The sequence below is a fragment of the Aegilops tauschii genome, chromosome 4, assembly GCF_002575655.3.
Source record: "Aegilops tauschii subsp. strangulata cultivar AL8/78 chromosome 4, Aet v6.0, whole genome shotgun sequence".
In the NCBI taxonomy this organism is placed as follows: domain Eukaryota; kingdom Viridiplantae; phylum Streptophyta; class Magnoliopsida; order Poales; family Poaceae; genus Aegilops; species Aegilops tauschii.
Window position 1 is genome coordinate 453,433,127 of NC_053038.3, and position 17,121 is coordinate 453,450,247.

General features: G+C 45.1%; 2 protein-coding genes across 5 annotated transcripts; one reads left to right on the forward strand and one right to left on the reverse strand.

Moving 5' to 3' along the window:
• Nucleotides 1-1,893: 1,893 nt before the first annotated feature.
• Nucleotides 1,894-7,164, reverse strand: LOC109752512 (uncharacterized). 4 transcript variants are annotated; one of them, XR_012182401.1, is made up of 6 exons: nucleotides 6,686-7,162; nucleotides 6,263-6,501; nucleotides 3,862-4,319; nucleotides 2,704-2,829; nucleotides 2,444-2,622; nucleotides 1,894-2,357 (listed from the first exon to the last, which is right to left on the reverse strand). XR_012182401.1 is itself a non-coding variant. In XM_045227953.2 (5 exons), the coding sequence occupies exons 1-3, from the start codon at nucleotides 6,692-6,694 to the stop codon at nucleotides 2,802-2,804; spliced, it is 495 nt and encodes a 164-aa protein (XP_045083888.1). In that variant the 5' UTR covers nucleotides 6,695-6,975; the 3' UTR covers nucleotides 1,894-2,357; nucleotides 2,444-2,622; nucleotides 2,704-2,801. The 4 variants fall into 4 exon arrangements, 2 of the variants coding, with proteins under 2 accessions (XP_045083888.1, XP_045083887.2); XM_045227953.2 differs by lacking the exon at nucleotides 6,263-6,501 and having other exon boundaries at nucleotides 6,686-6,975; XR_012182402.1 differs by lacking the exons at nucleotides 1,894-2,357; nucleotides 2,444-2,622; nucleotides 2,704-2,829 and having other exon boundaries at nucleotides 3,537-4,319; nucleotides 6,686-7,164.
• A 1,981-nt stretch (nucleotides 7,165-9,145) lies between these two features.
• On the forward strand, nucleotides 9,146-17,031 carry LOC109752511 (uncharacterized). The gene is made up of 3 exons (XM_020311394.4): nucleotides 9,146-9,963; nucleotides 14,718-15,025; nucleotides 16,397-17,031. Exons 1-3 carry the CDS (start codon nucleotides 9,242-9,244, stop codon nucleotides 16,744-16,746), a joined length of 1,380 nt encoding a protein of 459 aa, XP_020166983.1. The 5' UTR covers nucleotides 9,146-9,241; the 3' UTR covers nucleotides 16,747-17,031.
• Nucleotides 17,032-17,121: the final 90 nt, after the last annotated feature.

Consider the following 17,121-nt stretch of genomic DNA (forward strand, 5'->3'; position numbering starts at 1 on the left):
TTCATGTACCGACCACCCAACAGTTTGCCGACATTATGAACGTGACATATTTGTATTACTATTCCTGTAATCTCTAGCCTTGTATAGTTGACTCCTAGAGATATGATAGGATTACTTTCCTTGTCACGCAAGACATCTCATGTATATATTGTGACCAACTTCGAGGAATACAATTGAGTTGCATCCCATATTCTCTCTACAGGGGCGAAGGTTCGTAAAGAGCAAGGAGAAAACAATATACCACATACATTGGAAGAACTCTTGTATTTGATCGCTCTTGAGTATGAGTGTTGTAGGCATAAATGCCTGGTGTAGTATTGTTTGCGTAACATTCCAACCTACTCCAGTTCCACGTGAAGTGGCAATGGGTGAAGAGGGGCGTAACTGAGCGTCTTTCCTGTTTTCCTCTCGTCCCTGGCGGCTGAAACCCTAGCCACCGCGAGGGGAGGCCGATCTTCCAACGCCGCTCTCCGGCGGCTCCCCTCCGCCGGCGACCTCGGTCGTCGGTGGTGAGGGGGGCGCCGGATCCACGCGTGTGGATCGCTTTTACTCTCTCGTAGTTTAGGTTTTAGATTGTTCATCGTCTTTGCTTCGGCGGCGACGATGACAATGCTGAATAAAGATTCTTCAGATCCTTTCCTGACGAGGCCATCGGTCCTATGGTTGGGGATGGATTTGGAAACCAGTCTGTTCAAGCAAGGATGGCGTGGCGGCGACGGTATCCTCGTGGTGGACCTGTGTCCTCGGGCTCCGCCGTTGCGACGGCGTTTGCTTAAGCGTCGGCGCGGAGCTTGGGAGGTAGTCCAGGAGCGGATGCAGATTGTGGTCTGCATCGACGACATCTGGAAGACGGAGCATGTGTTGGGCTCGTGATTCGTGGATGGCAGATATGGTTTCCTCCTTCGGCATTTTAGTCGTGGTGGGGTGCCAGATCTGGAGTTCGATGGCGTGTTCGGGGTGTTGCCCCGGTCTGATTCGTTCAACGGTAAGGGCTTCACTTTTGGTGAGCCACCTTGGAGGTCCGCAAAGCTGCATATCAGCGATGGAGCCGTGTCGAGCTCGGGTGAGGAGGTGATTCGTCATTCTTTTCTTCGGTGGCTGCTGTGGTGGTGCCGGAGGCAGGTGACGGGCGTTGGTGTCAAGCTCAGAGATGTTCTGCTATCTTTTCGGTTTTTACGTGACTTGTACTTTGTTCTTTATGATATGAATAAGACACGTATTACCATGAAAAAAAGAGGGACGTAACTTTTGACGTGTGAAGACATAAGCGCAGCACTTGTCACTTGGCCTTCTCTTTTGCACATCCGTCGTGGGGATCTGATTGGAGCGTGACTCTTTTGAATGAGTGCAGGTATGCAAATTGAGTTGGAGTATGTTGTAACTCCTTTCCCGAACTTTGCTACACTCACGGAACTTATGCTACGGAATTCCTCGACAGACTGGCGTGGAGAAAATCAATAGGCGGAGGTTAAAATCACGAGGGGAAGTATGCGAAAATCAAGGGGTGGGATTAGTGCGTAGGTCCAGTCCGTAGGTTTGGGTCCGTAAGGGTAGCATTTTTGCTCCGTTCCGTCAGATCCACCCCCGTCTTGCGCACACACACCACCCCCCCCCCCCCCCCCACACACACACACACGCGCGCGCGCGCGCACGCACGCGTGGATGCACCACTGGATTTTCTATTTTTATATGTACTAGATGACCCGTTGCGCCAATGGCGCAAAGGCCGAGTGTAAGCTAATTATTGTAAGAGCATGCATTAACATATTGTTATTCGAAAAGAATAGCTCATTCTATACGCAGTAAGTACATCAGATTGGAAATGATGCAATAAGTCATGTAGGGAAGGACTCTTTTGATCTGTTTAGATTGGATAGACAATGCCTTTGGATGTGCACTTGAAGGTGAAAGCATATATTTCTTCCATTAAGGTTGTTTCAAAAGCATACCACATAGCAGTCTAAGCAGAATATAACCGATAGCTAAATGCACAGGATGGTCTTAGAGGATTACATAAGATCCAAAAGGATGATAAACACAGAAGTCTTGGTAGGCATCTATACTGATACTAAGTTATATAACAAGGGGCTCTTGCAACTTGCTTATATTGAGTAGATGATTAGGCACAGTCCCTTGGAAGTGCATTTGAAGGCGAAAGCATATACTTGCCCTTCGTTCATGTGTGCCTGACAGAAGAAGTCGCTCCAGCCTTTAGTGATGGTTGCCCTTTTGTCAACACCCTTGATAAAGCGGGCCGTGACAGTGATAGTTCCGTCTCCAGTAGTGATTGGCAGTTCACCATGGTCAACATCCATGTGTGGGAAAAGGGAACCCATAGAAAAGGGAACGCTAAAGTACTGAAAATAACAGTAAAGGTTGGTCACCATATCATTTTATACCATGCTATTATATGAAACCGGACAGAGTAATTGCAAAGGATTACCATTCTTTTGCCTTGTGTTGCAAATGTTTCTGTCATGTGACACACATAGTAGTTATCAGGCGTGGTGGTGCTGCGGATGATCTTTTGCAGTGTACGAACATTATGGTTGTAGAGCTTAACTGTGTTGCCCCACACAATGTGGTGACTAAACTCATCTAAGTAGTGGATGCAAGGCTCACCTATGTTAAATTGTACAAAGTTATATCCTTTAGCAGTTGTTGCGAGAGTTGATGGAATGAGAAGAGTAATGTAGCTCTTACCACGGAGAATGTACTTTCTAGGCTTTACATGGATTTTCTTGCCTTTGAACTTTTGGATTGAGTTTGCTTTGTGTGGGCGATGAATATACTCGTATGGCTTATTGTGCTTCTGACACAGTGGTTCGTCTGTGTTGAATAGATAAGGAGATCATGGTAAGAGTTTGCAATAGCAAATAGAGGACAACATAAACAAACAGAGGGGCTAATTAGCTTGTGTGTACTCGTGAAAGGTAGAAAAGACTATCTATTGTATATGGTCAGTGGGAAGCAGTAAGCAGTGCTTGTACATGTAACATCAAATAAATCAGAGCATCAGTGATGTTATCATGGGAAATATGCAAAGAGCATAATGGGTCGTTAGATCTGTAAGCCATGGAGCTCCAGCCCCTTTTAAAAATGGAACTTTCTCAACCACGTTTGATATCTAGAAGCATGACAGAAAATTGAAATGCCTGCCTGAAATTATCAGTCGAATGCTTTAGACTTGAAAGAGAAGGAAATCATAGTTCAAAACCTCTGCACGAAAATAACCCTTGCATACACCAGTACAACAATGAAATACCAACATGTGCTCAGTTTCAGGAGCCAGCCAACAAGTTAACCCAAAGCTGAAGCGATTAGCATCTTGTAGAACGATGGGCAAATATATACTAAGATATATACACGATGGTTGCTTTCTTGATACTTTCTTTTCCTCAGTTTACCTCTTGAATAATGACAGGATATGATTTACTATTTGAAGTGAACAGGTTTTTCAGCAGTATCATGGGCAAATAAAACTAATTTCTTACATAGATCAGGCCTATTGCCCAATTAGTGCGGCCAAGTGATAAAAGTTGGAACTTGGAAGTGTAATGTTTTCCCTATAGTACATGACAGTTTTGATGATCACGGTCCTTACAGCCGTATTATACACAATTAAAACTGAAAATTACCATTCGGTTTTGTTCTGAAGAAGATTGCAGTGCAACTGTTGATTCTAAATTTTCAGAATGTCTAACAAAAGTGCCAAAAAAGTAAGATTAAGCAGTTGGCTATTTTATTCATTAAATGTCGGAGAGAGTCTGTGCCTGAGATTTGGACCATGATAGATCAAGAACATCAGCGGCGTGCTCCAGGAGCGAGCAAAATGGCTTATCTCTGAACCCAAACACGTACCCGGGCACAACCAGATGATCAGAACCGATGGACTTGCGTCTGCTCTGCACCCGTGGCCTCCTCTTCTTCTCCACATATCCCTTGTCTGCACTGCTGAGCGGCGACATTGCCACCTCCGGCGATCCATTTCCAGCAACTGCCACAAACGGGCTGCCTCCGCCACCACTCTCCTTTGAAACCGCACCTTCCCCGAGCAGCTCCCCCTTTCTCTCACCCTCGGAGACCTCCCAGACATGGATCACACGGTCCTCGCCGGCGCTCGCGAGGTACCGTCCAGCCAAGCTGAAGTTAATGCACCATACAGAGCCAGAGTGCGCGGCCAACTCCTGTGTCATGAACATGCCGGTGAGCTGCTTGCACGTCTTCCCATACTGCCGCACCTTGACCCTGTCGGCACTGCGCGTGCTGCTGCCGTCGAGGCTGTCGTCGGTGGCGGAGCTGAGGCGTCGTGCCTCCCTCTGAAAGGCATAAATCCATCAAGCTGTTACATTGTGAGCTTTCAAAAGTGTGTATTTTACTTGTTTTTCTGAGATAAATATATTAAACAATATTGCGAGCTAACAGAAAAGCAATGCATAGTAGAAACTGAGATCAGTCCGTAAATAAGGAGACATATCATGATTGGCTTTTTAATGGTGTTCATTTCCTGAACATATTTGTGAGATCTTATATTCAGTAGCGCAGTTTTAAAGTAAAAAATATCATAAGCACAATTCCAGATTATAAAAAAGTGTCCTAATTTGGATTAAGTTGATTTGGTTGACTTTACAAAAGGTTGGAGCATAGGTACCATTTTTAGTAAAATAACATACCTCCAAATAGTAACTATCATGCAAGTAATATCGGGTTGATTAATCACTCTGGTGCTAATGTCATTCGAGCATAATGTATCTTCAGGTTTCTAACCAACCCTTAGGGCCTAGGCAGGGTGTCATGTCAATCGCGAGCTCAGTAGCATCACAGAGAAACCTCACTCTACTAAAGCACATACTAAGGATGCTATCTAGCCGAGGTGACAGTGTTACCAATTGCCATGGCCAAGCAGGACATCGAACATATAAACCATCCTAGACTACCCGCTCATCTGGAGGCATCGCTGGCGCGCGTCGGTTTTGACCACCCGATCGGGTCAGCCGTCTGCTTTTTTTCACTTTTGTTCCTGATTCTGGAGAGGATGGCAGGTGGGGCTCGATAGACGTGGGGCCGCGAAGTCAACGTGAGTTTACTTCATATCCATTGAGACGTTGACCAAAGAGGCCCTACATATATATCATGTACCTTGCTCCTCAAAAATAACAACTCTGTCCTGAGGGGAAAACATTTAGGGATTTATTTATAGACTTCCATTTTCAGGTTTGAAACAATAATTAACACACAGGTGGCCATTATATCTTTCTTATTTTTACCACAAGCTATTTTACTAATTCAATTTTCAACAATAACACTAACCAGAGGTACGTACAAATGAGCTAGAAATTCCTAGAGCGACCAAAATGAATATAAACACGAGTGGAGGTAATGGTGAAAAGCTTCCATTATTTTACGTTGCCATTGTAACCTTAAAATATTGTAACTCTGTACTCATTAGTCTGAGTTCAGTTTAGTTTGTAGCTTGAGACCAATGTGCGGGTCAGAAATAGTAGGTGCATGCTTTAAGCTCCATCTATATAATTAACATTCAATTAATCTGGTAGAAAGTGCTTAAGACAAATAACCGTTGCCCTGGATCATAAGCAAAGTTGCTCTTTGTAGGTGCCTATCAAATCATAAATAAATTAAGCGTGAGATTTAGGTCATCTGAGTTAGTTAGAGGAAGGGCGAGCTTCCTCTTTCGTATATATGTTTATTTTGATATAGAATATACACACCTAAGGGTGCAAAATCTTGGTTAGAAGAAAAAAATTGATTGGCAAAAGATAGGGGAAAAAACAGAAAGCATGGCAGAAAATGGAAACCAACGAAGAAGAGGCCAAACAACCAAAATAACTATACAGCTACCTTACAACCATTACTGAACCAGTCTGGAGTGATAAGATTCACATTAGAACAGTTAGCAGTTTTCATCATCAGGGACCTCAACTCTGACTCGGTCAAATGAATTAGGTTAGCCGTGTGTTACATGTGTAATCCTTCGGTGTAAATTACTCTACATCTATACCTAATCCCTGCTTAAAGGGTCATCCACAGATCACAGCAAAGAAAATGTGTGCAGCAACTTGACAAATTTGTTTTTGCCCTTTTTTCTTGTCCATTTCGAAAATGAGAGATCCTAAATGTGTTTGCAGCTATATTATTCATAGACGAGAGAAGTCAAGGTTGCAACATATGCACAGTGTGTCCTTTGTATCCTAGCTCTGATAATGAGGCTCACAGTTGACCCGAGATTAAAGCTCAGGCTTACCGGAAAACTGCGCAAAACGACAGTGAACAGCGACCGATGTGTTTGTGCTAACAGCAGCCCGGTGCGTGCCTAATCTCCAATATTCTGATGTCCACCTTGTAGCTGCAAGTTCGTTCCATCGGTCCAGTCCACGGAGTTGTTGCTTTCAGGCTTTGCATGCCATGCAATTCCGCAAGTACAATGCTGATATCTGAAAGGGATCATTCAGCTCCGTCCCTGTTCCTTTGCACCAAAAGTTTCTGCAATCCGAGTCATGATGCAAGTCAATCTATACAATGTGCATTGGTAAAGATCAAATCAAGCAGGTGGGGTTACGGCAGCGCCACCCTCTCTTCAACTGAGACTTCGCCACAAGCCGGATGGTGGGATTACGACTGCAGGGAAGCAGAGGAAGGGAGCCAGGAAGGGGATGTCAGAAATTACCTTTGCCATGAGGAGTCACAGGTCGTCCTCGTCACCTATCCCGCCCCGCCGCAGATCTGCGTCTCCGGTGCCGATGCCTCACCACTGCCCACCCTCGTTCCTCTTTGCTGCAACACCATCGATCCACCCCTCCCTTGTCGCGGATCTCGGATGCGGAGCTGGGATGGGGGCTCCACCGTGGACTGGGAAGGGCTCCAGGAGCGAGGCGAGATGGCGAGGCGGGGAAGAGGCGGCGGCTGTCCTCCTCCGTGGGCCCCGCCTCCTCCGGAGTAGGCGAAGCGGGCGGAGGGGAGGGAGAGGGGGAGCGAGAGAGGGGAGGGGATGGAGATGGAGTGGCGGCCGGTTGAGACGAGGGAACGGGGATGGAGGACGAGCGCGTCCTTCCCTCGCGTGGTGTGGTGCGCCCTAGCTGTTTTTTTTCAGGCGCAGCGCGGTGCGGTGGTTTTGCCCCCTCGCGTGGTGCGGTGCGCTCGAGCCACGGTTGTGTCTAGCGACTCCTTCATCCTTTATATGTTCAATGTTCAATGCAGTTCTCCTGCATGTTTCAAAAAAAAGGAGTTCACTTAAGTACTCCCTCCGTTCACAAATAACAGATGTTTTGAATATTTCAATATTGACTACATACAGACTAAACGAGAGAACAAACACACTAAAACGTATCATCTGACTCAGAAAACAAGTTAGAATATCTTATATTGTGAACAGAGGGGGTAACTAGGATGCATTTTTTTAATTAAAAGTCACACGCCATGTTACATTTTCATTGAAAAAGAAACACAGAGTAACAAGCATCGTCAGGCTCCTGGATACCTTACTAATGTACTATCTCCGTTTCAAAATAACTAAAGTTATGAGTTTGTTCTAAGTCAAATATATTTAACTTTAGCTATGCTATACAAAAATATATCAACATCTACAACACCAAAAAATATATTTAATTCATTATGAAATATATGTCATATATGTAATTTTGATATTATAGGTATTAGCACATTTTTCTATAGACTGTCAAACTTTAGAAAGTTTGACTTAGGGCAATCGTAGAGCTTCAATTATTTTGGAACGAAAGGAGTTATTGCTAAAATGTAAAGGCTATTTAGAAACGAAAGCACCATATGCTACAACTGTTTTGACAAAACATATTCATATCATTATCGTCAAAGAAGGTTGGAAAGAAACCGACAAAAGGCACTCTCTCCATCCTATAATATAAAATGTTATTACAACCAATGTACTCATATATTGATCGTAATAACATATTATATTATGAGACGTAGGAAGTACGAAACAAACAAATCAGGGTAGAAGGCGAAGGTTCCTAAAGAGTAAGGAGAAGGAAAAAAATACCACACACATTGGAAGAACTCTTGTATTTGGCCGGTCTTGAGTTTGAGTGCTCTAGGCATCAAATCCTGGTGTCGTGTTGTGTAACATTCGAACCTACTCTTGTTCCACACCATGGACCCAACCTCACACGTAAAGCAGCAATAGGTGAGGAGGTATGAAGACAGAGGCACACCACTTGTCGCTTGGTCTTCTATTTCGTTCAAGCATATCCGTCGTGGGAATCTGATTGACGTGTGACTCTTTTGAATGAGTATGCAAATTGAGTTGAACAGCAACCACTTTCGTAAGCATATTGCAACTCCTCTCCCTAGTTGAGATCCACCCCCATCTTTCCCCCCGGACACAGTTATGCCACTACTGGTCCTGATCGATAGGGTATCCATCAGCGTGGTGTTTGCTGCTGCTAAGTTTTCTCGCTGGAATTGGCTAATTCATTTGCTACGGCTAACTATTGGAGTTTTTTGTTGTTTAGTTCTTTTTTGCTAGAAACACCATTAAGTTTTGCTAAAACCGACATTTCTTTTTTTTGCTTCAACAGAGTACTGGAGCTTTTTGTTGCTTTAGATTTTTTTTGTTGAAGATGACAGCGCAAGTCGACAACAACGGCGAGCCGAAGACAGGAATGTCGGGGATGCTGGAACCATGGCGACCGCGTGCTGAAACCCGCCTGTGCTGAAGCATGGCGAGCGGAGGCAGCCGTGGCACAGCGGACGGCGAGCACGGTGGAATGGACTGCCGGCAAGCACGGGAAGCCGAGGACAAGTGTAGGCGGCCGACGAACGCGTGGGGTCCAGTATGCGTGCATGCTACTTTTTTTCGTGTTTTCTATCCGCTTTTTCGTGTATGTTTGATTTTTAAGACGTACTTTCTCTGTAAAAAATATGAAAGTGTTTAGATCACTGCTACTAATTCATCGGACGGTTAGAAAAGGATGTATCGAAACGTACGTCCAGCTTCTCACAAAAAAAGAAAAGGAAAGGAAATTAGGGCAAAAAAAAAAACGTGCATGCAGCTGTCGGTCCAAATTTGGGCCGGCCGACCGGCGCGTAGCGGGCCTTGCATTTTGCAGGCAGGCTTAATTTCCTTGTTTCGCTCTGATGACTGAAGCGGTAAAAAGGGAAAATAAAAAGAGAACACTCTCTTCTCCGACGCCCCGAATCGAATCCCATCCCCCAAATTCCAGAATTCCGCCGCGATCCCTAGCGAGCGATGAAGAAACCTAACCCTCCCCCCTCCAAGCCCTCCGCCTCCGCCTCCGCCAAGCCCCCCGCCGGCATGGCGCCGCGCAAGTCCCGCTGGGGCCCGCCGCCCGCGGGCGCCGCCGCCGGCCCCGCCGGAGACAAGGCTGCGTCCACCTCCCGCCGCACCCCGACCCCCACCCGCTCCTCCAACGCCAGGCGGCACCCCGCTCCTACCGCCCCCGCCCCGCAAGCCCGCAACCCCGCGTCCCCGGCGGCTGCCGCCCGCCCGCCGCCGCACCAGCAGCCGCGGGTGGAGACGCCTCCCCCGCCGCCCTACGGCTTCCACAACCTCGACCGCCGCACCATACACCTGGCCGACGGCACCGTGCGCACCTACTTCGCCCTGCCCCCCGACTACCCGTTCGAGCCCGCCCCCCTGCCCCAGCTCCCGCACTTCCCGCGTGCCGGCCCTGAGGCCTGGCCGCCGCATCAGCCACCGCCGCCGCAGCAGTTCCCGCCGCACGACAAGCGAAGGCACCCCGCCGACCCCGAGGAGGGCTTCTCCAGGCACCCGAAGCAGCCCCGCTTCGAGCCGCCGCCGCATCAATCGTCGCAGATGCAGCAGCCCCCGGTCGACAGGCAAGCGCTCAGGAAGGCGTTCCTCAAGTACTCCAAGATGCTTAACGAGAATCCTGCCCAGAAGCGGATCTACCTTGAAGGTGGACGCGTCCAATGTCTCCCCTGCGGCAGGTTTGGTGATCCCGCCTTGCTTGTCACTTCCTTACTAGGAAGCATTCTTGTACAGATTGTACTCAGTTTTTTGTGCTGGCTTCTTTCCATTGTGGAGCTCGCTCTTACGTTTTGACTTCATATGACTTTACTATGTCTTCCTTATCGTCATAAACCAATACTGATAATATTATGTGCATGTCTAGCTGGAGAGAGACGCATTGCGCCCTAGGTTTTTATGCCGCTCAATCAACATAGATTATATATGTGGCCTACTTGGCGATGTGTGACAAGTCTGTTCATTCCTCTAGATGTCGTGTCACTTGGCATAAGTAATTAAGTAGGAATAGTTTCAGGTGAATCGTAGCTTTGCTATTGCTTCATTTCATCTGATACAGCCATGAAATTGAACTGCACTTGATGCAGCGACATTACGGTCCCTGAAATTAGTTTCTGTTATTGAATTTTTTATTTCCTCGCCTGAGAACAACGGTATCATCATATTCTACCAGGCCCTTTGTTTGTTTCTGTGAGCTTGCCTCTGTGGCTAGCACATATCATATGTGATCCATGCTGTCTCTTTTCCGCCCACTGAAGCTTGGAGCAAAGTGGCATATTACTTTTGTGATAACTGAGAGAACTGCGAGGCTTTCTTTTCTACTTTGGCATATAATATTAGAATTAATACTGTTTTTATTTGAAATTTGTTATTAGGCTATTAGTGCGAAACTTCCAAGTTATAACTATCCTTGCATTTTTTTCAGAGCTACTTTTTGTGTGATATTTCTGATCCAGCTTTCTAGTACAATATTCTGGAACAATATATGTACTGCATATTCTGTTTCACTTCTTGTAGCTGAGTAGTTAACATATTGGCTGATACTGCTCAGACAGATATGGTACTATCATATTTTTTCGTTGGCTATAAATAGTACTAGTGTTTGTTTGAGTAAATTTACATTGTACTCCCTCCGTTTCTAAATATAAGCCCTTTTAAAGATTTCAATACGAACCACATACGGATGTATATAGACATATTTTAGAGTGTAGATTCACTCATTTTGCTCCGTATGCAGTCCATATTGGAATCTCTAAACAGTCCTGTATTTAGGAACGCGGGGGGGGGGGGGGGGGGAGAGTATGTAATCAATCGTACAGATTTGGATCCTGTACCAGTTGGAATGTACCATTCCACTACCCAAAGAAGCTCCGCGGAGGCTGTGTTATTTACTAGCCTCAGATTCGTCTGACTCTAGCCGTGCTTGTCAACTATGGTTCGAGCGATTCGCTAGTAGGAGCGAACCTTGTCGCACCAGTTCACATCACGCCCTGATGTGCCACTTGCCTCACATCTGTGCATGAATTGTGCCAAACTTGTACTGGTTCACTGCAGCATGCACAGCTTCATGTTACCCCGTCATGCCTCTCGTAGATCAGCTTGCACTGTCCTGGAGCTGGATTGTGCCATGTCAGGAGCATAGTTTTTAAAAATGAACTAGACCAGCGGTATGACTAAAAAACCATGGAACCGGTGACCTGTCTTGCCTAGTTTGGTTAGACTACCATTTAAGCACATGAACAGAGAACTCCCACTCTGACTGTCTGTTTCAGTGCCGAACTTGGAGGAAACCAGGAGCAGTCAAACCACCCAAGTGCGCCAGGGGACTCCTCTTCTGATATTCCCCCCAAAACCACCCAAGTGTGTCAACGGACTCCTCTTTTGATATTCCGCCAAAAGTAATGCGTGGGAGGGGTTTGAAACCACGACCTCACCTAGTGAGGTCTGAATTTCATCGCCACTAACCAACTAGACCTGATTACTTTGGTGTATAACACCCAAATCTCGAATATTTGGAATTCTGAGGGTTGTGAGGAAGATGTGAGTGAGGGAGAAATGGGTACATGAGTGGGTGACAAAGACAAAGTATAACTTCGTTTTGAGGAGTTTGCCGCTGTCCAGCCTGCGGCTACTCTGGGATGGATCGAGGTTTAGGCCAACAGAGGGGCTTGCTCCCTTTCTTCTGGAGTTAAGAAAGGAACCTATTCTTTGATCTTTGGTGGGCCAGTATGTCTCATTTGAATGGGCTTCCAGTGACAATGTTTTTGAATGCTTGCCTATTGATTCACATGTTACAGCTACAATGCATGTCGGAGAGGTCTGTCCGTCTGTGAGGGTAAGCTCACGTACGTGTAATAGAGCTATGGGCTAATGAATTGTATTATTGCTATTGTATATCTTGAAATGGCAAGTCCTAATGGGCTGGTACTATATGGTCCATTCCTAGAGGCAACTCGGATGCAATTAGCAATAATTTTGGTATTGGAATATTTACCTTGTATTTTTTAGGTTTATTTATGGATAGTTTGGTAACCTGTGAGTCTGTGACATGGTGGTTTTGCGGCAGATGAGGCAATAGAGAAATAGCTGGCATTATTCTATCAAAATATCATTTGTGTTTTGAACCCCCCATTCCTAGAGGCACCGTTATTACTTATCATACCTAGTTATTACTTATCATACCTAGACCGGACCAACGCGAATGCAGAAACGTAGACCTGATAGCTTGTTGGATCTAGGTCTATCAGTCTATGGGCCACGATATCATCCCTCTGAAATTTGAACCTACAAGCTCCTGCGGTTTATAATCAACTTGCAAGTAAGAACATAGTATAATATTCGACAAAATTAACACATATTTGTTTTCTTGTTGCTTGTACTTTTAGCTATATATTCCATCTACATATTATTAGTGTTTTAGGGAAAGCATGGGACACCAGTGACCAGGTGATGTGAGGCCTTTGTAGGGATGGTTATAATAACATTGCCAAGAGAGTGATAAGATCCTAGAAGATGGCTACAAGGGTCGGTCACCATTTCATATGGCAACTTGAATTATGCCTTCGTTCAAAGGGCATTAGGGCAGTAAATAATTCTACATAGATGTTATCTTATCTCCACTTTGATAACTACATCTAGTATGTCTCTACCGTGGGAAAAAATATCGAGAGAAAGTACAGAAGGTAGATGCTGCCAAAATGGTAGATTAAATTAGATTGGACATTTCACATTTGTCCATCCATCCTATCCCCTTAAGGCTTGTTGCCTGTCATTGTTATTGCAAACTTCCTTTTGCATAACCTCATTCTTTTACGTGTGTGATACTCAGGCTGGGCAATCAGTTACACCGCACCAAACGGTTCGGTTTATCGATCTATTACAAAATTCGGTTTTCACAAAACGATGGCCGATCGGTTTATTGCTAAGTCACTAACCAAGGCATTTGGTCATGGAGATTCCGGTTCGGTGCTCGGATTTAATCGACTAAACCGAACAGAGTTAAATGAAGCCAAAAGAAGACGAACACAGAGCAACTGCACCAATGAGAACGCAAACATATCAAATTGTCAATTGAAGGGAAGGGAATAAGAAATGTAGTTGGATGCGCTAATCGGGACAAAGGGGACGCGGCGGCAGTGCTTCTTACAGATCACCAGACGCACTGCTGTTGACTGGAATGACACCGGCGAGATGTCGAGTAGGGGGCGCAGCACGGCCGCTTGCCACAAGTCAGAGAAAAAGACGGCGGCGGTCCATGTCCAGCGCGTGGCTGGATCCAGCTTCACCCGGGATGCGATCTGCAGGACACCGATGTTCGCCTGCACTGGCCACTAGGGCGGATAGTTGTGGTCTTGGAGTCCTGCTAGGGAGGAGAGTTTGAGTTCTTGGAGAGGTCACGAACTCATGATGGATGGGAGGGCTAGTTGGCGGCTAGGGCGTGGTGTGACTTGTGACTTGTGAGGCTGCGACGGGATAAGGATAGGAAGCAACTTGAGAATTTGCGCAAGTGTACGAGCCTTTCGTTAGTTTTCTTGCTTTCTCGGTTCTTTTGGTCAACTCGTGTGTGAAACTGAATTTACCGAAGCAAAATCGGTTCGCTGTAGTTGTTGACCGAATGTACTACCGATTTTTTTGGTTTCGGTGACTTCGGGTTCGGTCCGGGTTTTTCAGCTCGGTTTTTCGGTCAACGGTTTTTATGCCCACCCCTATGTGATATGTCCCAATTATAGTTTATTCAGACTCATCATATCTATATTTTCCTCATATGGTATATCTTCTTTCCTTTCCATAGTTGATCCAAATGCATCTCGTGTCAAGAACACATCTTCTTGTTTCACAAGCCTATTGTCAGTATGGTTACCTCCTAACCTCCTAACATATGCTTACAAAGATTGGCATACACACAGGTGCCATTAAAAACCCTTTAATAGAACTTCTTTCCTTTGATGCCCCTTGTTTCCGATCAGCAGTCAAAATTTAACGCGCTTGCCTGTGTATGGCAAACTTTTATTGGTTGGTAAGTGTAGGGGGTAAATGGACGAGTTAATGGCATGCTGGGACTAAAACTAAACATCAGCCATCAGCCTTAGACTTGGTGGTTGTGATTATCTGTGCATGGTAAGGAGAGCTCTGGTGTGGCCTAGACAACTTCATGCAGTACCAGCTGAAGCATGTTATTTTACTGGTGAACAAATATTACACCGTTTTCTTGTCGTGGGCTCTTCTTCGACATTGAAATTCTGTTTTCATGCTTTCTTGTCTCACATGCGTGATCGATATGCTTGGGGGCTAGTGCAATATATTTGACATTCTTTTTCATTTGTAGACCATGTCATGTGACAGATTTGCTGGTTACATTTATTTTAGTAGATATCAGCTCTTGTTGAACATGCCTTAATTTGTTTGCATTATGTCTGGTCAATGTGCACAATTCCAGGTCTTCTAAGGACTTTGCTGATGTGCACGGGCTTGTCATGCATGCTTACAACCCACCAAATGCAGATTCATTTGTTGATCATCTTGGTTTACACAAGGCATTGTGTGTCCTTAAGGGATGGGATTATACAAAAGTCCCTGATAACTCTAAGGCATACCAGTCATTACCTCCTGACCTTGTTCGAGCAAATAGGGAGGACCTTATTATATGGCCTCCAACTGTTATCATTCGTAACACTACCACTGGGAGGAAGAAAGATGGACGCTCTGAGGGTCTGGGAAACAAAGAAATGGATAAGAAAATTGCAGGTATGTCTATAATGTAGTCTCCAACTTATAAAGTGAACAGTTGTTGCATACTTGGTTGGATAAGTGCACAGCAGTTTCTTATTCGCACCGTGTCCTTGATATCAGTGTCACATTTATGCGAGAGACCTAAAAAACTTGTATGGTAACGCTTTAATGACCTTTCACCCTGGTCTTTCACCTTTTTCACCGAAGCATTATTAAAGCTATGCATTTATGTTAGGTCCATTATTCATTATACTGATCTAGGAACATTGTGGTCCCATAGGAATTGAACATACAAGACCATTGTATAGCTTGTCAAACTGATGGATTGAGAACACTGAATATTTCCCATTTTTTTATGAGCTCAGTCCGTGTACTACTCTCAGGCACATTACTACCATGTGATATGGCTGACTCCGGTTGATTGTGTTGAGAGATTAGCTTTGCATGTTTTTAACTTCTTTTAGAGTCGGTGAGGGTTGCGTGGTTATCCTATTTTGTTGGGTCATAGAGCAAACTGTGAAGAACAGGCCTGGCACAGTGGTGAAGTACTCCCCGCTTGTGCCAAGAGGTCCTGGGTTCGACACAGCCTCTCTGCATTGAACTGTGCAGGGGTAGGGCTTGCTTCGTATAATCCTTCCCCAAACCCCACCTGGGGTGGGAGCTTCTAGCACTTGGTCTGTCCTTTATAGAGCAAAACTCTCTTGATTGATTGGAGCGGTGAGAATTGTGAGGTTATCCTATTTTGTTGGGCCATAGAGCAGAACTGTCTTGGCTGAGGCAGTAGCATCAGTGCTGTGAGTTCTTGCAAGGTTGATCTCTGCAGTAGCAGTGGGGGTATCTCCGGTGCATTATTTGGCTTAAGCGATCAGTGGCATCTAACACTATTAGATGAGTCATGTTGAGTATGCATTCCTCGAAAAGGAATTAATGCACAGAGTACACTGTCCCAGTAAAATTAGTCTGCCCTGGCTTTGTTTTAATACCTGAAGTGCATATCCTGGTTTCAAATTCAAGAAGCTCCGTTAAGTTCTGATATTTGAGTCTGGAAAGCACACATTTACTTCCAGTGCGCTATGTATCTTAGTCAGACCTGGGTTTATTTTCTCATCTCTGCCTAATGTTTTGCCTGGCTATATATTTCTGTTAGAGGAAGACTTTAGCATTATCTTTGGGGTTCAGATTCTTTGCTAAAATGGAATATCAAATCTACTGTCGAGTGTGCAATTTAGATTTGAATGTAGCCACATTAGACTCCAAGAAAATAAAACCATTGAGAAATGCCGTTCCCACTTATGCAACTACTGCTCTGTTGAGCACATGTTTATGAAATAATACCATATATAGCACAGTAATATTTGCTGTGTTGTCATCTATCTTTGTTTTCAGAACTAGGGTTTGCTGGTGGCAAGTCGAAGTCCTTGTATGGAAAGGAAGGGCATCTGGGTCTGACACTTATCAAGTTCGCGAACAACCCATCTGGCTTGAAGGAGGCTGAGCGCCTTGCTGAGTTTTTTGAGAGGCAAGATCATGGACGTGTAGGTTGGTCACGTGCACAGGCTACTCACAACTTAGACCCTGATACAAACCCTATGCTGGTTGAGACTGATAGCAGGGGTGAGAAAAAGAGAATACTTTATGGGTGCCTAGCAATTTCCTCTGATCTGGATGAATTAGACTCAGATTCAAGAAAAAGGGCTACTGTCAAGAGCATAAAAGAATTTGACCCATCTGACTAGTCTCCTCAGAAAGGCCCACCATCCCCGCCAGTTTGTTTAATTTAGACTGAAACATCTGTATCTTCTGTCAATTCCGATTTCGTAGATACATGCTACTGCTGTGCTCCGGATATCTTAGGATGGATATAATACCTGCCCTTAGGATGCTTATGGTCATTATAATTATTCCTGGGCTTTATTTTGTATCAAGTCTTTTCTGCCAGGCATCCATCGCTCACTGATTGAATGATTATCTGGAAGACTAATTGTTCTTCCAAAATTGGTAGTTATTTATTGCATTATCAACTGCCCGCAGTATGAACCGTGATATTTATCTTGCTGTAGTGCCTTTGGTAGATAAATTCTTGGCGTAATTCATGGTAATCTGGAAGGCTC